Source organism: Salmo trutta, chromosome 5, assembly GCF_901001165.1.
Source record: "Salmo trutta chromosome 5, fSalTru1.1, whole genome shotgun sequence".
NCBI classification, from domain to species: domain Eukaryota; kingdom Metazoa; phylum Chordata; class Actinopteri; order Salmoniformes; family Salmonidae; genus Salmo; species Salmo trutta.
The window spans coordinates 63,892,443-63,920,427 of record NC_042961.1 but is presented as its reverse complement, the minus strand read 5'-3'; the positions used below and the strand labels follow the sequence as shown (position 1 = coordinate 63,920,427).

Sequence of the window (27,985 nt, the reverse complement as noted above, 5' to 3'; positions counted from 1 at the left end):
TCATATCACTTAATCCGGCATAGCTAAAGACACGACACTCTTTATAACAGACTGATGACCTGTCTCCATAGCTCTATATAACAGACTGATGACCTGTCTCCATAGCTCTATATAACAGACTGATGACCTGTCTCCGTAGTTGATAGAAACAGAAGGAATATCCTCCCCAAGGACACTACTAATAACTGTCCTGATGAGGACGAGACATCTCCATTGTCCCTGAACAGTTTGAAGTGTTCAGTCAGAATGACAGAGCCACTTTGTTCCCACTAGTCACATGGTCAATAATGATGACATCATAACAACACCTGTTACCTGGAGGACAATGTCTCTACCACAGGTCACCAAGGAAACAGTAAGGTAACACTACCTACTGACATTCAATAATGTTAAAATATTACACTGGAGTCACGTTCTCACACAACGATGTCCTAGTTTATTAAAATCAAGAAATCATCAATACATGGAAAATACCATTCAACTGCATATACATGATCAATATATAATATACAGTGGGTCTGGAATTATTGACACCCTTGATAAAGATAATAATGACTGTATAAAATGCATCAATATATAATATACAGTGGGTCTGGAATTATTGACACCCTTGATAAAGATAATAATGACTGTATAAAATACATCAATATATAATATACAGTGGGTATGGAATTATTGACACCCTTGATAAAGATAATGACTGTATAAAATACATCAATATATAATATACAGTTGGTATGGAATTATTGACACCCCTGATAAAGATAATGACTGTATAAATAAATAATTTAAATACTGAGCTCTATCATCTGCTCAACAACATGTGTCAATTATATTATTTTATATTAATACGATTGATCTGATTAAAATATTTTGTTTAACAAGTAATATTTATTTTCTAAATTATTAATAATATAAATTAATTATTGACCCCCCTATAGATTCTAAAGGTCTAAAATATTGACCCCCTATAGATTCTAAAGGTCTAAATTATTGACCCCATATAGATTCTAAAGGTATAAATTATTGACCCCCCTATAGATTCTAAAGGTCTAAATTATTGACCCCCCTATAGATTCTAAAGGTATAAATTATTGACCCCCCTATAGATTCTAAAGGTCTAATTTATTGACCCCCCTATAGATTCTAAAGGTCTAAATTATTGACCCCCCTATAGATTCTAAAGGTATAAATTATTGACCCCCTATAGATTCTAAAGGTCTAAATTATTGACCCCCCTATAGATTCTAAAGGTCTAATTTATTGACCCCCCTATAGATTCTAAAGGTCTAAATTATTGACCCCCCTATAGATTCTAAAGGTATAAATTATTGACCCCCCTATAGATTCTAAAGGTCTAAATTATTGACCCCCTATAGATTCTAAAGGTCTAAATTATTGACCCCATATTGATTCTAGTAATTAAAGTAGTCAGAAGGTCAGTATTTGGTTCTATATTCATAGTAATGACATCATCAAACTCCTGGAGATTTTTGGCTGTCATTTTGACCCCTATCTTTACAAAAAAATACATTACAAAAAATAATAATTCTCTGAGCAATTGTATTAGTTTAAAATAATATAATTAGTTTATAATAATATACTATAATTTATTTTGAGCACACAATAGGTCACTATTTTAAAATACACTTAAAAAGTGAAATATAAACAGGCACATTGACATGTTGAAGCTAAAATCGAAACACTTCAATAACAAAATGAAGCTACAATAGAAGCTGACAGGTTGAAGCTACAATAGAAGCTGACAGGTTGAAGCTACAATAGAAGCTGACAGGTTGAAGCTAAAACAGAAATATAAACATTTCAACAAATGGTTTTATCAGTCTTGTTCACAGGAGGCTGCTGAGGGGAGGAGCCTCATTATAACGTCTGGAACGGAGCCAATGGAACGGCATCAAACATGGAAACCATGGAAACCACATGTTTGATGTATTTGATACCATTCCACTGATTCCACTTCAGCCATTACCACGAGCCCCTCCTCCCTAATTAAGGTGCCACCAGCCTCCTGTGGTCCTGTTGATATACCTGTGATTATCAGGTACTGGACATAAGAGGGTCTGTAACAGATTCTAACAGGAGACCTTAGTCCATCATTCCATTCAATTCAACACTATCAATTCCTGAGGGGGATTAGAAAGACATTGTTTATGGGGAACACATATATAGAATAACCAGGAAATGGATATAAACCCATAATACAAACATGGGTAGTAAAACTTCAAAAAGTAAAGAACTAACTACTGGAAGTGGATTATAGAGTAGTGACCAACACGTTGATCAGAGGACTCTGTCTCAACAAGATTCATATCACTCAGTTATATACTCAGAAACTCAGCTTAGTTAGGAGGGATAGGTCTCTATTATCAAGTTATAGTCTCTCTATAGTAACCCTATAGCACATAGTTCAATTCTGTAGTAACTCTTGCTCCCCTCTCCAGCTCATCCAGATCATCCTTCTGTGGTCCAGCAGCCAGTAAAGGCTTCATCTCAGGAGCAGACTTCCTCCCTGGACCAGGACCAGACTTCCTCCCTGGTAAAGACTCCATCTCCATCCCTTCAATCCCCTCAGACTCTATTAAAGACAGAAAGGATGAAGGAACAACATCAGAATAAACTGACCAGACAGAGAGAGAGAAAGACAGAGATAATAAACTGACCAGAGAGAGAGAGAGAGATAGAGATAATAAACTGACCAGACAGAGAGAGAGAGAGAGACAGAGAGATAATAAACTGACCAGACAGAGAGAGAGAAAGATAGAGATAATAAACTGACCAGACAGAGAGAGAGAGAGATAGAGATAATAAACTGACCAGAAAGAGAGAGAGAAAGACAGATAGATATAATAAACTGACCAGACAGAGAGAGAGACAGATAGAGATAATAAACTGACCAGACAGAGAGAGAGACAGATAGAGGTAATAAACTGACCAGAGAGAGAGAGAGAGAAAGATAGAGATAATAAACTGACCAGTAATTCTAGGAAACATTAGAATCATAAAGACTGATTACTTTGGGAAGGAGTCTGTGTTTTCTGTTGACCATCTGGAGAGGGATTGGATGGTCTCTTTAGCTTCCCCTGAGGACAAGAACAGATAGTCAGAACACACATGTTGGTGAGCAAACCTTAAAAACATGACAATGCAGACAGACGCATGTGAACACACACACACACACACACACACACACACACACACACACACACACACACACACACACACACACACACACACACACAGAGACAGACTACTTACTCAGCTGTCCTTGTAGTCCATCTGGTGTAAAAATTAAATAAAGATAGTGATAATTAAATAATCATTGAATCATGAGATTTATACACTACATGACCAAAAGTATGTGGACACCAGCTATTATCTAACATTAGGTAGAAACACTACATGACCAAAAGTATGTGGACAGCTGCTATTATCTAACATTAGGTAGAAACACTACATGACCAAAAGTATGTGGACACCTGCTTTTATCTAACATTAGGTAGAAACACTACATGACCAAAAGTATGTGATTCAATCAGACAGGAGAAACTGGAAGCTATAAAAAAATCCCATTATATTATTTATATTAAGTAGTTTATTCTGAAAAACACCAGGACAGACTTTCACACACAACTCACCAATCTGCTTTTGGGCCAACTCTGTAGACAGAAGACAGAGAAGAAAAAACATAATGTATTATGGGTACTAGAACAGACAGACAGGTACACAGACAGACAGACAGGTACACAGACAGACAGACAGGTACACAGACAGACGACAGACAGGTACACAGACAGACAGACAGGTACACAGACAGACAGACAGGTACACAGACAGACAGACAGACAGACAGACAGACAGACAGACAGACAGACAGACAGACAGACAGACAGACAGACAGACAGACAGACAGACAGACAGACAGACAGACAGACAGACAGGAACATAGACAGACAGACAGGAACATAGACAGAAAGACAGGAACATAGACAGACACACTACTTACTCAGCTGTTGTTGAAGTCCATCTGCTGTAAAAATTAAATAAAGATAGTGAGATAGTGATAATTAAATAATCATTGAATCATGAGATTTATACACTACATGACCAAAAGTATGTGGACACCTGCTATTATCTAACATTAGGTAGAAACACTACATTACCAAAAGTATGTGGACACCTGCTATTCTCTAACATTAGGTAGAAATACTACATGACCAAAAGTATGTGGACACCTGCTCATTGAACATCTCATTACAAAATCATGGGCATTAATATGGAGTTGGTCCCCCTTTGCTGCTATAACAGCCTCCACTATTCTGGGAAGGCTTTCCACTGCTGTGGGGACTTGCTTCCATTCAGCCACAAGAGCATCAGTGAGGTCTCCCTCTCTCTCATCTCTCAGAGGACCTGAGCCCTAGGACCATGCCTCAGGACTATCTGGCCTGATGACTCCTTGCTGTCCCCAGTCCACTTGGTTGTGCTGCTGCTCCAGTTTCAACTGTTCTGCCTGCGGCAATGGAACCCTGACCTGTTCACCGGACGTGCTACCTGTCCCAGACCTGCTGGTTTCAACTCTCTAGAGACAGCAGGAGCGGTAGAGAAACTCTGAATGATCGGCTATGAAAAAGCCAACTGACATTTACTCCTGAGGTGCTGACCTGTTACACCCTCGACAACCACTGTGATTATTATTATTTGATCCTGCTGGTCAACTATGAACATTTGAACATCTTGGCCATGTTCTGTTATAATCTCCACCCGGCACAGCCAGAAGAGGACTGGCCACCCCTCAGAGCCTGGTTCCACTCTACCCAGTACAGCCTGTAGAGGACTGGTCACCCCTCAGAGCCTGGTTCCTCTGGTCTACCCAGTACAGCCAGTAGAGGACTGGTCTGTTATTATAGTAATAAACCATGAGGTATGTGATTAACAGTTGACCCATCAGTATTATAGTAATAAACCATGAGGTCTGTGATTAACAGTTGACCCATCAGTATTATAGTAATAAACCATGAGGTCTGTGATTAACAGTTGACTCATCATTATTATAGTAATAAACCATGAGGTCTGTGATTAACAGTTGGCCCATCAGTATTATAATAATAAACCATGAGGTCTGTGATTAACAGTTGACCCATCAGTATTATAGTAATAAACCATGAGGTCTGTGGTTAACAGTTGACCCATCAGTATTATAGTAATAAACCATGAGGTCTGTGGTTAACAGTTGACCCATCAGTATTATAGTAATAAACCATGAGGTCTGTGATTAACAGTTGACCCATCAGTATTATAGTAATAAACCATGAGGTCTGTGGTTAACAGTTGACCCATCAGTATTATAGTAATAAACCATGAGGTCTGTGATTAACAGTTGACCCATCAGTATTATAGTATTAAACCATGAGGTCTGTGATTAACAGTTGACCCATCAGTATTATAGTAATAATCTCTAAATGTGTCTAACAAGACAGAAGCTTCCCATTGTTTTCTTGACTGTAGAGAAAAGAAAACAAATGTGTAAAAGCACAATAGTAAAAAGTACAATAATAATTAATAATTATTAAAAGCCTGGATGTCTGTTTCAACGCGGTAATCTAATTAGCATAATGCTAAACTAAACTCTGACTTTAGTGTCTGGGGGTCAAAAAAGGTATTTCACCCGTTTTGCTCTACAAGCTTCACACTGGTATATATAGTTATATCCTGATTTAATACAGGACTGAAGGTAACCTGGTATAAATTAATAGAGTCTAATGGACAGGAATCTTCCATTCCTCTCAAAAAATTTTGAAAAAGTTGTTGCGCAGCAACTCACTGCCTTCCTGAAGACAAACAATGTATACGAAACGCTTCAGTCTGGTTTTAGACCCCATCATAGCACTGAGACTGCACTTGTGAAGGTGGTAAATGACCTTTTAATGACGTCAGACCGAGGCTCTGCATCTGTCCTCATGCTCCTAGATCTTAGTGCCGCTTTTGATACCATCGATCACCACATTCTTTTGGAGAGATTGGAAACCCAAATTGGTCTACATGGACAAGTTCTGGCCTGGTTTAGATCTTATCTGTCGGAAAGATATCAGTTTGTCTCTGTGAATGGTTCGTCCTCTGACAAATCAATTGTAAATTTCGGTGTTCCTCAAGGTTCCGTTCTAGGACCACTATTGTTTTCACTATATAATTTACCTCTTGGGGGTGTCATTCGAAAACATAATGTTAAATTTCACTGCTATGCGCGCGACACACAGCTGTACATTTCAATGAAACATGGTGAAGCCCCAAAATTGCCCTCGCTAGAAGCCTGTGTTTCAGACATAAGGAAGTGGATGGCTGCAAATTTTCTACTTTTAAACTCGGACAAAACAGAGATGCTTGTCCTAGGTCCCAAGAAACAAAGAGATCTTCTGTTGAATCTGACAATTAATCTGGATGGTTGTACAGTCGTCTCAAATAAAACTGTGAAGGACCTCGGCGTTACTCTGGACCCTGATCTCTCTTTTGAAAAACATATCAAGACTGCTTCAAGGACAGCTTTTTTCCATCTACGTAACATTGCAAAAATCAGAAACTTTCTGTCCAAAAATGACGCAGAAAAATTAATCCATGCTTTTGTTACTTCTAGGCTCGACTACTGCAATGCTCTACTTTCCGGCTACCCGGATAAAGCACTAAACAAACTTCAGTTAGTGCTAAATACGGCTGCTAGAATCCTGACTAGAACCAAAAAATTTGATCATATTACTCCAGTGCTAGCTTCCCTACACTGGCTTCCTGTTAAGGCAAGGGCTGATTTCAAGGTTTTACTGCTAACCTACAAAGCATTACATGGGCTTGCTCCTACCTATCTTTCCGATTTGGTCCTGCCGTACATACCTACACGTACGCTACGGTCACAAGACGCAGGCCTCCTAATTGTCCCTAGAATTTCTAAGCAAACGGCTGGAGGTAGGGCTTTCTCCTATAGAGCTCCATTTTTATGGAATGGTCTGCCTACCCATGTGAGAGACGCAGACTCAGTCTCAACCTTTAAGTCTTTACTAAAGACTTATCTCTTCAGTAGGTCCTATGATTAAGTATAGTCTGGCCCAGGAGTGTGAAGGTGAACGGAAAGGCTGGAGCAACGAACCGCCCTTGCTGTCTCTGCCTTGTCGGTTCCCCTCTTCCCACTGGGATTCTCTGCCTCTAACCCTTTTACAGGGGCTGAGTCACTGACTTACTGGTGTTCTTCCATGCCGTCCATGGGAGGGGTGCGTCACTTGAGTAGGTTGAGCCACTGACGTGGTCTTCCTGTCTGGGTTGGCGCCCCCCCCCTTGGGTTGTGCCGTGGCGGACATCTTTGTGGGCTATACTCGGCCTTGTCTTCGGACGGTAAGTTGGTGGTTGTAGATATCCCTCTAGTGGTGTGGGGGCTGTGCTTTGGCAAAGTGGGTGGGGTTATATCCTGCCTGTTTGGCCCTGTCCGGGGGTATCATCGGATGGGGCCACAGTGTCTTCTGATCCCTCCTGTCTCAGCCTCCAGTATTTATGCTGCAGTAGTTTATGTGTCGGGGGGCTAGGGTCAGTCTGTTACATCTGGAGTATTCTCTTGTCTTATCCGGTGTCCTGTGTGAATGTAAATATGCTCTCTCTAATTCTCTCTTTCTTTCTTTCTTTCTTTCTTTCTTTCTTTCTTTCTCTCGGAGGACCTGAGCCCTAGGACTACCTGGCATGATGACTCCTTGCTGTCCCCAGTCCACCTGGCCATGCTGCTGCTCCAGTTTCAACTGTTCTGCCTGCGGCTACGGAACCCTGACCTGTTCACCGGACGTGCTTGTTGCACCCTCGACAATTACTATGATTATTATTATTTGACCATGCTGGTCATTTACGAACATTTTAACATCTTGACCATGTTCTGTTATAATATCCACCCGGCACAGCCAGAAGAGGACTGGCCACCCCTCATAGCCTGGTTCCTCTCTAGGTTTCTTCCTAGGTTTTTGGCCTTTCTCAGGAGTTTTTCCTAGGGAGTTTTTCCCAGCCACCGTGCTTCTTTCACATGCATTGCTTGCTGTTTGGGGTTTTAGGCTGGGTTTCTGTACAGCACTTTGAGATTTCAGCTGATGTGCTAAGGGCTATATAAATAAATTTGATTTGATTTTGATTTGATTTGATATGGGTCATTCCTAGTTATATCCTGATCTAATACAGGACTGGTCTGAAGGTAACCTGGTATAAATGAATAGAGTCTAATGGACAGGATATGGGTCATTCCTAGTTATATCCTGATCTAATACAGGACTGGTCTGAAGGTAACCTGGTATAAATGAATAGAGTCTAATGGACAGGATATGGATCATTCCTAGTTATATCCTGATCTAATACAGGACTGGTCTGAAGGTAACCTGGTATAAATGAATAGAGTCTAATGGACAGGATATGGGTCATTCCTAGTTATATCCTGATCTTATACAGGACTGGTCTGAAGGTAACCTGGTATAAATGAATAGAGTCTAATGGACAGTATATGGGTCATTCCTAGTTATATCCTGATCTTTCTAATATAGTGCATTCAGAATGTGACTTTTTCCACATTTTTGTTATGTTACAGCCTAATTCTAAAATTGATTAAATAATTTTTTGTCAATTTACACACACTAACCCACATTGACAGGCAACAACAGGTATTTAGAGATGTTGGCAAATTAATTAAAAAAATTAAACTGAAATCTCACACACATCTCTGACTGAGGGACTCTTAATGATGAGACATCAAGGACCAGTCAGAGATCAAGGTTAAACTCACCTTCAGTATGTTTAATATCTCTGACTGAGAGACTCTTAATGATGAGACATCAAGGACCAGTCAGAGATCAGGTTCAACTCACCTTCAGTATGTTTAATATCTCTGACTGAGGGACTCTTAATGATGAGACATCAAGGACCAGTCAGACATCAAGGTTAAACTCACCTTCAGTATGTTTAATATTTCTCAAAATGCATATAATTTATAACATCACAGACACAGTCAAACATACACACAGATCCTGCATCTGTACCCTTGTAAAGTACAATCAAACAGTCACAATATGCAAACTTACAAATAGATATATATTATATGACTGGACACATGCAAAATGTAACAGCAGGTGGGTAAAAAAAACAATTCTAAAATGTTAGTGTAACATATGGTAAGAGCATCCGTTTCATTTGGGACGGTCTGTTTTTAAAATAAGGAACAATTCTCATCTCCATTGTGAGCCATATTTACAGTTATCCAATCACCTCAGCCCAAATCTGACTGAATAAGTGTTCATTGTCAGATGTATGGGGACAAATGACCTGTATCCAAGTGCATCGCTGGATAATTCTCACTGCATAACCATCACCATGAAAAAGAAGAATCCCACGGTTTGTTCAAGTCTTAATGTGAACAATGGGTCTGGTCACCTCTCAAGGGCATCAACGTCTGCTTTTATCTTTGATGTAGAGATTCTCAGAACATTTGATAGTTGGGAGTTTGTTAAATTTGACCTGTGGCGGGATTTGTTGTAATTCATGACTGAGAACGTTTGTTCACACACATAATATGGACCCGAATAAAACAAGAATCCTTTGGGCGTGCTTTTTAAATGTTTGGAAACGTTATTTCATTCAGTGAGCCATAGAACTGGCCTATTGTTGCTGTGTTGTACTCCTCCTTCAAAGCACTGTCACCTTGGAAGTCGATTAGCTGGTGGTGCTTCCTCCCTGTGGAAAGACAGGGGCGCGATACAAGCTCCTGCTCAGTCTCAATCTCACTGTGGAGAGACAGGGGCGCGATACAAGCTCCAGCTCAGTCTCAATCTCCCTGTGGAAAAGACAGGGGCGCGATACAAGCTCCAGCTCAGTCTCAATCTCCCTGTGGAAAGACAGGGGCGCAATACAAGCTACTACTCAGTCTCAATCTCCCTGTGGAGAGACAGGGGCACAATACAAGCTACTACTCAGTCTCAATCTTGAAGTCTGAGAAGCAGCAGGATAACTCAGCATGCAGGTCGATCAAACTGCTCACTGCAATGTGGGCGCGTTCAGTGCAGCCAGTGTTGGAAAATGAAAATAAGCAAGAGACCGGCTGCTCACTTGTCTAGAGAACAACATAAGTTTGGCCTTGAATGAACGTTGGAATACAGTTGATGCACAAAAACACAATTTCCCTGCAGTTTCACATTCAGATCGTTCAGATTTCGCCAGTCTGTGTCTTTCAACTCGGAGAAGTCGTCAGCTTTTCCAACCGTATCAAGGAACATAATCTCCCTTCTCAGTCTCCCAGCTCACATTTGAATGGTACAACAAGTCCTGCTGCTCTGCCTCCGTGTCATTGAACAGCTGAATGAACTGACGATGGTTAAGCCCCCTTGTCCGTATAAAGTTTTACAACCACTTTCCAGCTTTAACACACTTTTACACAGGGCTTCCTGATGAATAACACAGTGAAGAAATATCAATTCCTCAGAGTCAGGGCGTTCTCCTTGTACTTTGTCTTTTTAATGTTATTTCCGGTTAGATTTGGTGATCCATCTGTTGTGACGTTTGCTCAATGGTAGATTCATTTTTCCAAGCAGACAGACACCCTGTTTGCTTGAAAAATGACGATTGAGATTATATTCCTTAAAAACACTTTTGCCTTATGTCCAATATTAGTACATATTCTTCTTTAAACACAGAGTTTAAGAGTTTCTTACATTTTACGTTTTTTTAAAGTTTCAGAGTCCACTTTTCACATTTTCGCAGCACTCATTTTTCACGTCAAAAGTCATTCAGCAATGAAGTGGCTATGATGACTGAGCGCATTCTGAATCTGACTGAAATATAAAATATAATAAATAATAAATAATAATCATAAATAAAATATTTAAATATAAAATAATGGCTCGCGGGCTGGATTGAATTACATGTAACTTTGCCCCCCCTATGCCTACCTGCTGCTGCTGCTCTGACTGTTTCTCTGTTTCTAAATAAATTACATTCAACAGAAATGATTAATTAATTATTTTTCTAAAACTTGTAGGATTTTATTACATTTTAAAAACTTTTCCAGGCCTGGAAAATACCATAATAAAATTCCAGAACCATGAAGATAAAGCTGAGAGTGAATACAGTAAACAAATATAGTAGTAATATAGTATAGTAATATAGTATAGTATAGTAGTATAGTAATATGGTATAGTATAGCATAGTAGTATAGTATATAGTATAGTATAGTACTATGGTATAGTATAGTAATATAGTATAGTACTATGGTATAGTATAGTAATATAGTATAGTAATATAGTATGGTAATATAGTAATATAGTATAGTAGTATAGTAATATAGTATAGTATAGTAGTATGGTAATATAGTAATATAGTATAGTAGTATAGTAATATAGTATAGTATAGTAGTATGGTAATATAGTAATATAGTATAGTAGTATAGTAATATAGTATAGTATAGTAGTATGGTAATATAGTAATATAGTATAGTAGTTTAGTTGTCACATCCTGACCAGTAAAAGGGGTTGTTTGTTATTGTAGTTTGGTCAGGGCGTGGCAGGGGGTGTTTGTTTAGTGTTTTTTTTTTTTTTTGGTTAATGTTCTATGTTAGTGTATTTCAATGTTCGTTCTAGTTAGTCTATTTCTATACTTAGTTTATTGGTTTGACCTTCAATTGGAGGCAGCTGTTTCTCGTTGCCTCTAATTGAAGGTCCTATTTATTAGGGGGTGTTTTGTCTGTGGGATTTGTGGGTAGTTGTTCCATGTGTAGCTGTGTGATTCACAAGACTGTTTTGTCGTCGTTGTTTTTTGTTTAAGTGTTTTGGTTTCGTTTCTTTAATAAATAAGAAAATGAGCATACACATTCCCGCTGCGTTTTGGTCCACTCCTTACGACGGCCGTGACAAAGTACCCACCACAAACAGACCAAGCAGCGGAGGAAGGAGCAGCAGGAGGAATATAAGGATTCATGGACATGGGAGGAGATCCTGGACGGGGCAGGACCATGGCAGCAGGCTGGGGAGTACCAACGCCCTAAAGAGGAGCAGGAGGCAGCCAAGGCGGAGTGGCGCCGTTATGAGGCATTATACGCGCCGATTGGCAAGTGCGAGAGGCAGCCCCAATAATTTTTTTGGGGTGGGCACACGGGGAGAGTGGCTAGGTCAGGTAATAGACCTAAGCCAACTCCCTGTGCTTATTATGGGGAGCAGTGGATCATGAGAGCGCCGGTCTATGCGGAAGTGCGCATGATCTCGCCCATGCGCACGCACAGTCTGGTGCGAGCGATCCCAGCCCCTCGCAAGTGCCGTGCTAGCATGGGCATCCAGCCTGGAAGGAGTATGCCTGCGCAGTGCATCTGGCCACCAGTGTGTCTCCTAGGCCCAGACTACCCTGCGCCTGCTCTACGCACGCCATCCATCAGGCCTCTGCACAGCCCAGTTCGCCCTGTGCCAGCACTCTGCTCGTGCAGGGCTACTGTTACCATCCAGCCAGGACGGGTTGTGCAGCCGGTGCGCTCCAGACCTCCAGGGGTTACTCATGACCCAGTGTATCCAGTTCCCGCTCCTCGCACTAGCCCTGAGGTGCGTGTTTCCAATCTGGCGCCTCCAAAGCCAGCACCACGCACCAGGCCTCCAGTGCGTCAGCCCAGTCCAATACGTCCTGTTCCCGCTCCTCGCACTAGCCTTGGGGTGCGTGTCTCCAGTCTGGTACCTCCAGTACCAGCCCCACGCACCAGGCCTCCAGTGCGCAGTCCCCGTCCAGAGCTTCCGACGACAGTGCCCCGTCCAGAGTGTCCGGCGACAGTGCCCCGTCTAGAGACGGCCCACAGTCCGGAGCCTGCAGAGACGGCCCACAGTCCGGAGCCAGCAGAGACGCTCATCAGCCCTGAGCCTCCAGAGACGCGCCTCGGCCCGAGGTCTCCAGCGACTCAGCCCGAGGTCTCCAGCGACTCAGCTCGAGGTCTCCAGCGACTCAGCTCGAGGTCTCCAGCAACGCTGAGTCTTCAGCGGGGGTGGATAGGTTAGGTTGGGGACTAAGACCAGAGCCTGAGCCACCTCCAGAGTAGGGGGATTGGGGAGGGGGTGTAGCACAAGAAACTGTCGGTGACGGTGGCCACCCTCCCTTCCCTCCCATACATGAAGGGACATCACGTGCGCCATCCGTATGGTTAGTGAGAAAGTCCATATTGCAAATGTACGCTCCCTTACTAGACGTCCGACCACGTCCGATAAATCCGCGGACGGCGTCGGGCCGCTCACAGGGGCCGGATCTTCCAGGAAGTCATCGAACGGAGTCTCTCGGACCTTCCGTTTCCGTTTAATAAAATTTTCAAATTTTGGTCATTTCCTTGCAGTCCCGGATTATTCCACGAGAGGGCGTATGGAATCATATTGCAAATGTAACATATATCACCAATCGCGACACGGCTTTTTCTCCTAAACGGAAGATAATTCGAAGACGAAACTCGGTCTGCGTGGGTTTGGCATAATGGGCAGTTGGCCCCGAACAGGATGGAGTCGAGGCCTCGACGCTTTTCGAGTTAAGGCTATTTTTCTGGGATTGAAAGTCAAACAGGAAAATAGAGTGCTGATTTGACCGCTTCACATCAAACTACATGAGCCTACGGTGTCAGGAGAAAAGGAACCATGCATTTACCAATGTTCATTTCAGAGAAATTGTACAATGACACATTGGTGATATTCAACAACAAGAGGGTTTTTATTCAAAAAAGTTACATATCCAGTTGCAGCGTGTTCAGATGAGTCCGTTAAGGCAGGTTTCGGAGCTCTGCGAGATTTCTGTGATTTTCTGTGATTTTCTGAAACAACACACACTTGTTCAACCCTCTGTAAATAAGTCAGTTCTTAACAGAAACACTTAAAACTCAATATTCTATAAGAGCCTAACGTTCAGATTCCTGTGTCAACCAGAAATGCCTTATAATGGTGTCATAGGGGCTGTTTTGAAGGGTTAAAAAGGTCAGATCTTTCCACAACTTCATATGTGTGACTAGGCAACCCTCATGAACTGTAAATCAGTCATTTATCCCATCAGATGTCAAAGAAAAGCTCTCTCAAACACACACACAGAGAGGACGGAGTGACACAGTGCGGTGCTTAAAGACACAAAGAGCCTGCAATGGTATTACCATTATCTCTAGGCTGAGACGAGTTCAATGAGACGCCCCGCTTGACCGTAGCTTGCTCGGTATGAGCGCAGCGACCGTGAGAAAACTAGGCCCAAAATGAGGCCTGCACCAATATGTCAAGTGCTTATGGGTGACAGTGAGAGAACCATTAGGGTTAGAAGCACAATTCAACCTCAGGAGCGTTCCTGAGGTCCTCCCGATCTGTGCAAGCCTAACCTTGACCCTGTGGCATTAAGCCTTCACAGTGAAAAGAAGGTGTTTATATCAAACTGTGTGCAATGACTTCTCTCCCCATAGGAATACATTGACAATTCTCCTAAATTCAACCTGAAGTCTATGTGGGTTATGAATGCCTTATGAACCTGTCTTCTATAACAATCCATCAGGCTACTGTGAGGTCTACCTGTGTCGATTCTAAGGTTCCTGGAACAACCGGAAAATGTTAAAATCACCCTAGAGCTATTGTCATATAAGCAACCTGCAGATAGTGAAAATCACGCAACTCAACCATCTGTCATTCAGTCAATTCTTAAGGTAGAGACTTCATATTCAGGATTCTGTTTATGTCTACCCCAAAGACAACGTGTGTTGAGTAAGAGCTTCCTGTGACAACCGGAAGTGGTTAAAAACAGCAAAGAGCTATTGTCATATGGTCAACCTGCATATAGTGAAAATCACGCAACTCAACCCTATGTCATCCAGCCAATTCTTTAGGTAGAGACTTCATATTGAGGATTCTGTATATGCCTACCTCAAAGACAACGTGTGTCTATTCTTTTTGCAAAAAAAACAAAAACACACACACACAATTTGGCCATAGGGACATAGTGTGGGGCTTAGAGTCTTATACCGCCTTCAATAGTTACTTTCGTTCAAACGATTCAAGAACCGTCAGACCTAGAGCTCCGAAATTTTAGAAACCTGTTCTAGAGCTCAAGTCGATAGTGCACGGTGATTTATGGGGCTCTAGAAGGTTCTCTGACCGAGAAACCGCCTCGTACATTTGCAATATTTTCAATTCATTTTGAATATCACGGACATGGCGACATGTAGAAATGTCCCAGAGTCGCAAGACTAGGTGCATTGAAACCGCCTCGGCCCATAGAGACGGACCCCAATGTCTCTGTCCGATAGCTCATTCAGGGACCCCGTAGTAACGCCCTGAAAAAGTGGATTTTCAGCTACAATTAAGGCCATTGCTCGGGCACCGAATTACCTATCAAGCCGAAACTTGGGATTCGGGGTCGCCTCACATAGGCCTACACATAATGTCAGAGCTGGACCCGCAGCTATAACGTAACTATGTGTTTTATGTTTTTTTATGGTTAAAATTGAAAGCACTGTGAATTATGGGCCTTCTCTGACATATGTGATAGTTGGCTTCTATACGAGTTGGAAAAAGTTGATTTTGTGTCAGATGCTATCAGTTTGGTGTCAGAATGACATCTAATTGACTGATGGACGCTGACTGCTGTGTGACGAGCAATGGAGAGGAACCACAGTCACTGCCCGGCCATCCCGAGTTCATCAGGCCAGTCAATTATGCATTTCTGCAGTATTTTTGAGCATGCCTAAATTTGTGATGCTAAATGCCCATTAAATCATATTGCAAACGTAACGCGCTATATTGCAAACGTAACGTGCGTTTGTAATATGATTCAACAGCAGAAAATATCACCAAAGTTGACATGATGAAATCAACACAATGAGCGACAGAGAGGAACCACAGTCACTGCCCGGCCATCCCGAGTTCATCAGGCCAGTCAATTATGCATTTCTGCAGTATTTTTGAGCATGCCTAAATTTGTGTTGCTAAATGCCCATTAAATCATATTGCAAACGTAACGCGCTATATTGCAAACGTAACGTGCGTTTGCAATATGACTCAACAGCAAAAAATATCACCAAAGTTGACATGATGAAATCAACACAATGAGCGATAGAGAGGAACCACAGTCACTGCGCGGCCATCCCCAGTTCATCGGGACAGTTCATTTTGAATTTCTGCAGTGTTTTTGAGCATGCCAAATTCGTGATGTTGAGGCCCATTGAATCATATTGCAAATGCGCATCCGTGGACATGGTGACCCGAAATGGGTTACCAGGAGTAATTTTTTAGAATGGTTTTAAATGCCTTTAGGGTGGAGCAAGGGGTGCACGGTTGGGTAGGGAGCACCTTCCATGAGTGCCCATCCAGTATGGGGCGCCCCTAGTCATTTTGGACATTTTTCAAAAAAATCGCTAAAAAACGACAATCCCACTTCTCTCATGTCACCATCAAGCCATGAAGAGGAACCACAGTCACTGCCCGGCCATCACCAGTTCATCGGGACAGTTAATTTTGCATTTCTGCAGTGTTTTTGAGCATGCCAAATTCGTGATGTTGAGGCCCATTGAATCATATTGCAAATGCGCATCAGTGCACATGGTGACCCGAAATGGGTTACAAGGAGTAATTTTTTAGAAGGGTTTTAAATGCCTTTAGGGTGGTGCAAGGGGTCCACGGTTGGGTAGGGAGCACCTTCCATCAGTGCCCATCAAGTATGGGGTGCACCTAGTCATTTTGGACATTTTTCAAAAAATCACAAAAAAAACTCACCATCAAGCCATGGAGAGGAACCACAGTCACTGCACGGCCATCCCCAGTTCATCGGGACAGTCAATTATCCATTTCTGCAGTGGTTTTGAGCATGCCAAAGTTGTGATGCTAAATGCCCATTGAATCATATTGCAAATGCGCATCCGTGTATTTGTAATATGATTCAACAGCAAAAAATATCACCAAAGTTGACATGATGAAATCAACACAACGAGCGATGGAGAGGAACCACAGTCACTGCACGGCCATCCCCAGTTCATCGGGACAGTCAATTATGCATTTCTGCAGTGGTTTTGAGCATGCCAAAGTTGTGATGCTAAATGCCCATTGAATCATATTGCAAATGCGCATCCGTGTATTTGTAATATGATTCAACAGCAAAAAATATCACCAAAGTTGACATGATGAAATCAACACAACGAGCGATGGAGAGGAACCACAGTCACTGCACGGCCATCCCCAGTTCATCGGGACAGTCAATTATGCATTTCTGCAGTGGTTTTGAGCATGCCAAAGTTGTGATGCTAAATGCCCATTGAATCATATTGCAAATGCGCATCCGTGTATTTGTAATATGATTCAACAGCAAAAAATGTCACCAAAGTTGACATGATAAAATCAACACAAAGAGCGATGGAGAGGAACCACAGTCACTGCACGGCCATCCCCAGTTCATCGGGACAGTCAATTATGCATTTCTGCAGTGGTTTTGAGCATGCCAAAGTTGTGATGCTAAATGCCAATTGAATCATATTGCAAATGCGCATCCGTGTATTTGCAATATGATTCAACAGCAAAAAATATCACCAAAGGTGACATGATGAAATCAACACAACGAGCGATGGAGAGGAACCAGGAGCGTTCCTGAGGTCCTCCCGATCTGTGCAAGCCAACCTTGACCCTGTGGCATTAAGCCTTCACAGTGAAAAGAAGGTGTTTATATCAAACTGTGTGCAATGACTTCTCTCCCCATAGGAACACATAGACTATTCTCCAAAAATCAACCTGAAGCCTATGTGGGTTATGAATGCCTTATGAACCTGTCTTCTACAACAATCCATCAGGCTACTGTGAGGTCTACCTGTGTCGATTCTAAGGTTCCTGTGACAACTGGAAGTGGTTAAAAACACCCAAGAGCTATCGTCATATAGCCTGCACATAGTGAAAATCAAGCAACTCAACCATCTGTTACTCAGTCAATTCTTAAGGTAGAGACTTCTTATTCAGGATTCTGTTTATGTCTACCCCAAAGACAACGTGTGTGAAGCAAGAGCTTCCTGTGACAACCGGAAGTGGTTAAAAACAACCAAGAGCTATTGTCATATTACGTGCGCATAGTGAAAATCACGCAACTCAACCATCTGTTACTCAGTCAATTCTTAAGGTAGAGACTTCTTATTCAGGATTCTGTTTATGTCCACCCCAAAGACAACGTGTGTGAAGCAAGAGCTTCCTGTGACAACCGGAAGTGGTTAAAAACAACCAAGAGCTATTGTCATATTACGTGCGCATGGTGAAAATCACGCAACTCAACCATCTGTTACTCAGTCAATTCTTAAGGTAGAGACTTCTTATTCAGGATTCTGTTTATGTCTACCCAGAAGACAACGTGTGTGAAGCAAGAGCTTCCTGTGACAACCGGAAGTGGTTAAAATCACCCAAGAGCTATTGTCATTTTACGTGCGCATAGTGAAAATCACGCAACTCATCCATCTGTTACTCAGTCAATTCTTAAGGTAGAGACTTCTTATTAAGGATTCTGTTTATGTCTACCCCAAAGACAACGTGTGTTGAGTAATAACTTCCTGTGACAACGGGAAGTGGTTAAAACAGCCTAGAGCTATTGTCATATGGTCAACCTGCATAGAGTGAAAATCACGCAACTCAAACATCTGTTACTCAGTCAATTCTTAAGGTAGAGACTTCTTATTCAGGATTCTGTTTATGTTTACCCCGAAGACAACGTGTGTTGAGTAAGAACTTCCTGTGACAACGGGAAGTGGTTAAAACAGCCTAGAGCTATTGTCATATGGTCAACCTGCATAGAGTGAAAATCACGCAACTCAACCATCTGTCATTCAGTCAATTCTTAAGGTAGAGGCTTCTTATTCAGGATTCTGTTTATGTCTACCCCAAAGACAACGTGTGTGAAGAAAGAGCTTCGTGTGACAACCGGAAGTTGTTAAAAATAGCCTAGAGCTATTGTCATATTGCCACCTGCAGATAGTGAAAATCACGCAAAAAATATCACCAAAGTTGACATGATGAAATCAACACAATAAGCGATAGAGAGGAAACACAGTCACTGCGCGGCCATCCCCAGTTCATCGGGACAGTTCATTTTGAATTTCTGCAGTGTTTTTGAGCATGCCAAATTCGTGATGTTGAGGCCCATTGAATCATATTGCAAATGCGCATCCGTGGACATGGTGACCCGAAATGGGTTACCAGGAGTAATTTTTTAGAATGGTTTTAAATGCCTTTAGGGTGGAGCAAGGGGTGCACGGTTGGGTAGGGAGCACCTTCCATCAGTGCCCATCCAGTATGGGGCGCCCCTAGTCATTTTGGACATTTTTCAAAAAAATCGCTAAAAAACGACAATCCCACTTCTCTCATGTCACCATCAAGCCATGAAGAGGAACCACAGTCACTGCCCGGCCATCACCAGTTCATCGGGACAGTTAATTTTGCATTTCTGCAGTGTTTTTGAGCATGCCAAATTCGTGATGTTGAGGCCCATTGAATCATATTGCAAATGCGCATCAGTGCACATGGTGACCCGAAATGGGTTACAAGGAGTAATTTTTTAGAAGGGTTTTAAATGCCTTTAGGGTGGTGCAAGGGGTCCACGGTTGGGTAGGGAGCACCTTCCATCAGTGCCCATCAAGTATGGGGCGCACCTAGTCATTTTGGACATTTTTCAAAAAATCACAAAAAAAACTCACCATCAAGCCATGGAGAGGAACCACAGTCACTGCACGGCCATCCCCAGTTCATCGGGACAGTCAATTATCCATTTCTGCAGTGGTTTTGAGCATGCCAAAGTTGTGATGCTAAATGCCCATTAACCTCTTACATCTACACGTTCCGCTAGCGGAACGTCTGCTCCAATATCCAATGATGGGCGGGGCGCGAAATTCAAACTCCTCTAAATCCGAAAACTTACACTTTTCAAACATATGACTATGTTACAGCTATTTAAAGACAAGACTCTCCTTTATCTAACCAAACTGTCCGATTTCAAAAAGGCTTTACAGCGAAAGCAAAACATTAGATTATGTCAGCAGAGTACCCAGCCAGGAATAATCACACAGCCATTTTTCAAGCTAGCATATCATGTCACATAAACCCAAACCATATCTAAATGCAGCACTAACCTTTGATGATCTTCATCAGATGACACACCTAGGACATTGTGTTATACAATACATGCATGTCTGTTCAATCAAGTTCATATTTATATCAAAAACCAGCTTTTTACATTAGCATGTGACGTTCAGAACTAGCATTCCCACCGAACACTTCCGGTGATTTTACTAAATTACTCACGATAAACGTTCACAAAAAGCATAACAATTATTTTAAGAATTATAGATACAGAACTCCTCTATGCACTCGATATGTCCGATTTTAAAATAGCTTTTCGGATGAAGCACATTTTGCAATAATGTAAGTACATAGCCCGGCGTTACAGGGCTAGCTATTTAGACACCCACCCAGTGTAGCCTTCACCAAAATCACATTTCCTATAAGAAAAATGTTCTTACCTTGCTTGTTCTTCATCAGAATACACTGCCAGGACTTCTACTTCAATAACAAATGTAGGTTTGGTCCCAAATAATCCATCGTTATATCCAAACAGCGACGTTTTGTTCGTGCGTTCTAGACACTATCCCAACGCTAAATCTCGGCCACGAGCATGACGCAAAATATGACAAAAAATTTCGAAATATTCCATTACCGTACTTCGAAGCATGTCAACCGCTGTTTAAAACCAATATTTATGCAATTTATCTCGTAGAGAAGCGATAATATTCCGACCGGGAATCTGCCTGTCTGTAAACTGAGGAAAAAACCAAAAGCCGGGGGCGGGGCGTGTCACGCGCCTAAGGCTTAGTCCATTGACTGACCACTCAGCATTTGCTCTCGTGTGCTTCAGCCAGGGCTTTGAATGACATCATTCCTGTTTTTCCCGGGCTGTGAGACTCCATTGTTGACGTGAGAAGTGTCACGTAAGAGCAGAGATCCTTTGTAAACGACAGAGATAATAAAGAAGGGCAAGAAATGTTCAGACAGGGTACTTCCTGAACAGAAGCATCTCAGGTTTTTGCCTGCCATAGGAGTTCTGTTATACTCACAGACACCATTCAAACAGTTTCAGAAACTTTGGAGTGTTTTCTCTCCAAAGCTAATAATTATATGCATATTCCAGTTTCTGGGCAGGACTAATAATCAGATTAAATCGGGTACGTTTTTTATCCAGCCGTGAAATTACTGCCCCCTAGATGTAACAGGTTAAATCATATTGCAAATGCGCATCCGTGTATTTGTAATATGATTCAACAGCAAAAAATATCACCAAAGTTGACATGATGAAATCAACACAACGAGCGATGGAGAGGAACCACAGTCACTGCACGGCCATCCCCAGTTCATCGGGACAGTCAATTATGCATTTCTGCAGTGGTTTTGAGCATGCCAAAGTTGTGATGCTAAATGCCCATTGAATCATATTGCAAATGCGCATCCGTGTATTTGTAATATGATTCAACAGCAAAAAATATCACCAAAGTTGACATGATGAAATCAACACAACGAGCGATGGAGAGGAACCACAGTCACTGCACGGCCATCCCCAGTTCATCGGGACAGTCAATTATGCATTTCTGCAGTGGTTTTGAGCATGCCAAAGTTGTGATGCTAAATGCCCATTGAATCATATTGCAAATGCGCATCCGTGTATTTGTAATATGATTCAACAGCAAAAAATGTCACCAAAGTTGACATGATAAAATCAACACAAAGAGCAATGGAGAGGAACCACAGTCACTGCACGGCCATCCCCAGTTCATCGGGACAGTCAATTATGCATTTCTGCAGTGGTTTTGAGCATGCCAAAGTTGTGATGCTAAATTCCAATTGAATCACATTGCAAATGCGCATCCGTGTATTTGCAATATGATTCAACAGCAAAAAATATCACCAAAGGTGACATGATGAAATCAACACAACGAGCGATGGAGAGGAACCAGGAGCGTTCCTGAGGTCCTCCCGATCTGTGCAAGTCAACCTTGACCCTGTGGCATTAACCCTTCACAGTGAAAAGAAGGTGTTTAGATCAAACTGTGTGCAATGACTTCTCTCCCCATAGGAACACATAGACTATTCTCCAAAAATCAACCTGAAGCCTATGTGGGTTATGAATGCCTTATGAACCTGTCTTCTACAACAATCCATCAGGCTACTGTGAGGTCTACCTGTGTCGATTCTAAGGTTCCTGTGACAACTGGAAGTGGTTAAATACACCCAAGAGCTATCGTCATATAACCTGCACATAGTGAAAATCACGCAACTCAACCATCTGTTACTCAGTCAATTCTTAAGGTAGAGACTTCTTATTCAGGATTCTGTTTATGTCTACCCCAAAGACAACGTGTGTGAAGCAAGAGCTTCCTGTGACAACCGGAAGTGGTTAAAAACAACCAAGAGCTATTGTCATATTACGTGCGCATAGTGAAAATCACGCAACTCAACCATCTGTTACTCAGTCAATTCTTAAGGTAGAGACTTCTTATTCAGGATTCTGTTTATGTCCACCCCAAAGACAACGTGTGTGAAGCAAGAGCTTCCTGTGACAACCGGAAGTGGTTAAAAACAACCAAGAGCTATTGTCATATTACGTGCGCATGGTGAAAATCACGCAACTCAACCATCTGTTACTCAGTCAATTCTTAAGGTAGAGACTTCTTATTCAGGATTCTGTTTATGTCTACCCCAAAGACAACGTGTGTGAAGCAAGAGCTTCCTGTGACAACCGGAAGTGGTTAAAAATAGCCTAGAGCTATTGTCATATTGCCACCTGCAGATAGTGAAAATCACGCAACTCAACCATCTGTTACTCAGTCAATTCTTAAGGTAGAGACTTCTTATTCTGGATTCTGTTTTTGTCTACCCCAAAGACAACGTGTGTGAAGCAAGAGCTTCCTGTGACAACCGGAAGTGGTTAAAATCACCCAAGAGCTATTGTCATTTTACGTTCGCATAGTGAAAATCACGCAACTCAACCATCTGTTACTCAGTCAATTCTTAAGGTAGAGACTTCTTATTAAGGATTCTGTTTATGTCTACCCCAAAGACAACGTGTGTTGAGTAATAACTTCCTGTGACAACGGGAAGTGGTTAAAACAGCCTAGAGCTATTGTAATATGGTCAACCTGCATAGAGTGAAAATCACGCAACTCAACCATCTGTTACTCAGTCAATTCTTAAGGTAGAGACTTCTTATTCAGGATTCTGTTTATGTCTACCCCAAAGACAACGTGTGTTGAGTAAGAGCTTCCTGTGACAACCGGAAATGGTTAAAATCACCCAAGAGCTATTGTAATATTAAGTACGCATAGTGAAAATCAAGCAACTCAACCATCTGTTACTCAGTCAATTCTTAAGGTAGAGACTTCTTATTCAGGATTCTGTTTATGTCTACCCCAAAGACAACGTGTGTGAAGCAAGAGCTTCCTGTGACAACCGGAAGTGGTTAAAAATAGCCTAGAGCTATTGTCATATTGCCACCTGCAGATAGTGAAAATCACGCAACTCAACCATCTGTTACTCAGTCAATTCTTAAGGTAGAGACTTCTTATTCAGGATTCTGTTTATGTCTACCCCAAAGACAAAGTGTGTGAAGCAAGAGCTTCCTGTGACAACCGGAAGTGGTTAAAATCACCCAAGAGCTATTGTCATATTACGTGCGCATAGTGAAAATCACGCAACTCAACCATCTGTTACTCAGTCAATTCTTAAGGTAGAGACTTCTTATTCAGGATTCTGTTTATGTCTACCCCAAAGACAACGTGTGTGAAGCAAGAGCTTCCTGTGACAACCGGAAGTTGTTAAAAATAGCCTAGAGCTATTGTCATATTGCCACCTGCAGATAGTGAAAATCACGCAACTCAACCATCTGTTACTCAGTCAATTCTTAAGGTAGAGACTTCTTATTCAGGATTCTGTTTATGTCTAACCCAAAGACAACGTGTGTTGAGTAAGAACTTCCTGTGACAACGGGAAGTGGTTAAAACAGCCTAGAGCTATTGTCATATGGTCAACCTGCATATAGTGAAAATCACGCAACTCAATCATCTGTTATTCAGTCAATTCTTAAGGTAGAGACTTCTTATTCAGGATTCTGTTTATGTCTACCCCAAAGACAACGTGTGTGAAGCAAGAGCTTCCTGTGACAACCGGAAGTGGTTAAAATCACCCAAGAGCTATTGTCATATTACGTGCGCATAGTGAAAATCACGCAACTCAACCATCTGTTACTCAGTCAATTCTTAAGGTAGAGACTTCTTATTCAGGATTCTGTTTATGTCTACCCCAAAGACAACGTGTGTGAAGCAAGAGCTTCCTGTGACAACCGGAAGTGGTTAAAAATAGCCTAGAGCTATTGTCATATTGCCACCTGCAGATAGTGAAAATCACGCAACTCAACCATCTGTTACTCAGTCAATTCTTAAGGTAGAGACTTCTTATTCAGGATTCTGTTTATGTCTACCCCAAAGACAACGTGTGTTGAGTAAGAACTTCCTGTGACAACGGGAAGTGGTTAAAACAGCCTAGAGCTATTGTCATATTACGTGCGCATAGTGAAAATCACGCAACTCAACCATCTGTTACTCAGTCAATTCTTAAGGTAGAGACTTCTTATTCAGGATTCTGTTTATGTCTACCCCAAAGACAACGTGTGTTGAGTAAGAGCTTCCTGTGACAACCGGAAGTGGTTAAAAATAGCCTAGAGCTATTGTCATATTGCCACCTGCAGATAGTGAAAATCACGCAACTCAACCATCTGTTACTCAGTCAATTCTTAAGGTAGAGACTTCTTATTCAGGATTCTGTTTATGTCTACCCCAAAGACAACGTGTGTGAAGCAAGAGCTTCCTGTGACAACCGGAAGTGGTTAAAATCACCCAAGAGCTATTGTCATTTTACGTGCGCATAGTGAAAATCACGCAACTCAACCATCTGTTACTCAGTCAATTCTTAAGGTAGAGACTTCTTATTAAGGATTCTGTTTATGTCTACCCCAAAGACAACGTGTGTTGAGTAATAACTTCCTGTGACAACGGGAAGTGGTTAAAACAGCCTAGAGCTATTGTAATATGGTCAACCTGCATAGAGTGAAAATCACGCAACTCAACCATCTGTTACTCAGTCAATTCTTAAGGTAGAGACTTCTTATTCAGGATTCTGTTTATGTCTACCCCAAAGACAACGTGTGTTGAGTAAGAGCTTCCTGTGACAACCGGAAATGGTTAAAATCACCCAAGAGCTATTGTAATATTAAGTACGCATAGTGAAAATCAAGCAACTCAACCATCTGTTACTCAGTCAATTCTTAAGGTAGAGACTTCTTATTCAGGATTCTGTTTATGTCTACCCCAAAGACAACGTGTGTGAAGCAAGAGCTTCCTGTGACAACCGGAAGTGGTTAAAAATAGCCTAGAGCTATTGTCATATTGCCACCTGCAGATAGTGAAAATCACGCAACTCAACCATCTGTTACTCAGTCAATTCTTAAGGTAGACACTTCTTATTCAGGATTCTGTTTATGTCTAACCCAAAGACAACGTGTGTTGAGTAAGAACTTCCTGTGACAACGGGAAGTGGTTAAAACAGCCTAGAGCTATTGTCATATGGTCAACCTGCATATAGTGAAAATCACGCAACTCAATCATCTGTTATTCAGTCAATTCTTAAGGTAGAGACTTCTTATTCAGGATTCTGTTTATGTCTACCCCAAAGACAACGTGTGTGAAGCAAGAGCTTCCTGTGACAACCGGAAGTGGTTAAAATCACCCAAGAGCTATTGTCATATTACGTGCGCATAGTGAAAATCACGCATCTCAACCATCTGTTACTCAGTCAATTCTTAAGGTAGAGACTTCTTATTCAGGATTCTGTTTATGTCTACCCCAAAGACAACGTGTGTGAAGCAAGAGCTTCCTGTGACAACCGGAAGTGGTTAAAAATAGCCTAGAGCTATTGTCATATTGCCACCTGCAGATAGTGAAAATCACGCAACTCAACCATCTGTTACTCAGTCAATTCTTAAGGTAGAGACTTCTTATTCAGGATTCTGTTTATGTCTACCCCAAAGACAACGTGTGTTGAGTAAGAACTTCCTGTGACAACGGGAAGTGGTTAAAACAGCCTAGAGCTATTGTCATATTACGTGCGCATAGTGAAAATCACGCAACTCAACCATCTGTTACTCAGTCAATTCTTAAGGTAGAGACTTCTTATTCAGGATTCTGTTTATGTCTACCCCAAAGACAACGTGTGTTGAGTAAGAGCTTCCTGTGACAACCGGAAGTGGTTAAAAATAGCCTAGAGCTATTGTCATATTGCCACCTGCAGATAGTGAAAATCACGCAACTCAACCATCTGTTACTCAGTCAATTCTTAAGGTAGAGACTTCTTATTCAGGATTCTGTTTATGTCTACCCCAAAGACAACGTGTGTGAAGCAAGAGCTTCCTGTGACAACCGGAAGTGGTTAAAATCACCCAAGAGCTATTGTCATATTACGTGCGCATAGTGAAAATCACGCAACTCAACCATCTGTTACTCAGTCAATTCTTAACCTCTACGGGCCACGGGGGCAGTATTGAGAATTTTGTAAGAAATATGTGCCCATTTTTAACTGCCTCCTACACCAACTCAGAAGCTAGGATATGCATATTATTAACACATTCGGATAGAAAACACTCTGAATTTTCTAAAACAGTTTGAATGGTGTCTGTAAGTATAACAAAACTCATATTGCAGGCAAAAACCTGTGAAAAATAGATTAAAAAAAATGAGAATTTTGTGACTGTACTATTTAGTGTCATTGTTTTAAAGATACCACAGTGAGAAAGGATTCAGTTCGCAACTCCTACTGCTTCCACTAGATGTCAACGATCTTTAGAAAGTTGTTGGAAGCATCTGTCATGAATACAGACCGAATTAGAAAGCTTACAAGTTGACACGTCATCACTTCATTTTTTGCGCCTGCGCATGAATCTGAGAAGAGTGCCTTTGTCATTATCGTTTATTCTAGACACTTGATAGGTTGTGTGAAAATATTACTGATGTTTACTGATGTTTCACGTTAAAAATGGAACAAAAGATTAGTGCTAAACAACGTTTGACATGTTTAACCTGTCTGGGCTAGGGGGCAGTATTGAGAATTTTGGAAAAATATGTTCCCATTTTTAACTGCCTCCTACACCAACTCAGAAGCTAGAATATGCATATTATTGTTCAGGTTTGGATAGAAAACACTCTGAATTTTCTAAAACTGTTTGAATGGTGTCTGTGAGTATAACAGAACTCCTATGGCAGGCAAAAACCTGACAAGGTTTCAAGCAGGAAGTACCCTGTCTGACAAGGAGTCGTGCGTCTTACCTCTTTTTATTGAAAAGTAAGGATCTTAGCTGTAACGTGACAATTCCCAGGGCTCCAATAGGCTCTCAGAGCCCGCGAAATAACTGAAGGTTTACGAGGGGACCTCAGGTTGAAACATATTATCGCCTTTTGTAAGTGGATGCTCGGAGGACCTTTCAATGATGCGCGTGCATGAGTCGCTTCTGAGGAGAAATTTTATTTGGCTGTTTAGGCTCAATGCATACTCCCGGTCGGAATATTATCACTTCTCTACGACATAAATGGCATAAAAATTGGTTTTAAACAGCGGTTGACATGCTTCGAAGTACGGTAATGGAATATTTAGACATTTTTGACACGCCAATGCGCCATGCGCGACACCGCGAAGAAGCATTCTAGAACTCACGAACAAAACGTCGCTGTTTGGATATAACGATGGATTATTTGGGACCAAACCAACATTTGTTATTGAAGTAGAAGTCCTGGCAGTGTATTCTGATGAAGAACAAGCAAGGTAAGAACATCTTTCTTATAGGAAATGTGATTTTGGTGGATGCTGACCTGGGTGGGTAT

At 41.6% G+C, this 27,985-nt stretch overlaps 2 protein-coding genes across 4 annotated transcripts in view; both read right to left on the bottom strand.

Annotated features, from left to right (window-relative positions):
* Positions 1-1,031: 1,031 nt before the first annotated feature.
* The window catches only part of LOC115194770 (uncharacterized), a 519,835-nt gene continuing 492,881 nt past the window's right edge, over positions 1,032-27,985 (bottom strand). Inside the window, exon 22 of the mRNA XM_029754698.1 lies at positions 1,032-2,596. Coding sequence (XP_029610558.1) covers positions 2,415-2,596 — 182 coding nt within the window. The 3' untranslated portion in view covers positions 1,032-2,414. The remainder of the gene's footprint in view (positions 2,597-27,985) is intronic.
* The window catches only part of LOC115194774 (myelin-oligodendrocyte glycoprotein-like), a 45,789-nt gene continuing 21,352 nt past the window's right edge, over positions 3,549-27,985 (bottom strand). For all 3 annotated transcript variants that reach the window (XM_029754700.1, XM_029754701.1, XM_029754702.1), the window contains 2 exons: positions 4,025-4,048; positions 3,549-3,677 (listed from right to left, as the gene is read on the bottom strand). In XM_029754700.1, coding sequence (XP_029610560.1) covers positions 3,550-3,677; positions 4,025-4,048 — 152 coding nt within the window. In that variant the 3' untranslated portion in view covers position 3,549. The remainder of the gene's footprint in view (positions 3,678-4,024; positions 4,049-27,985) is intronic.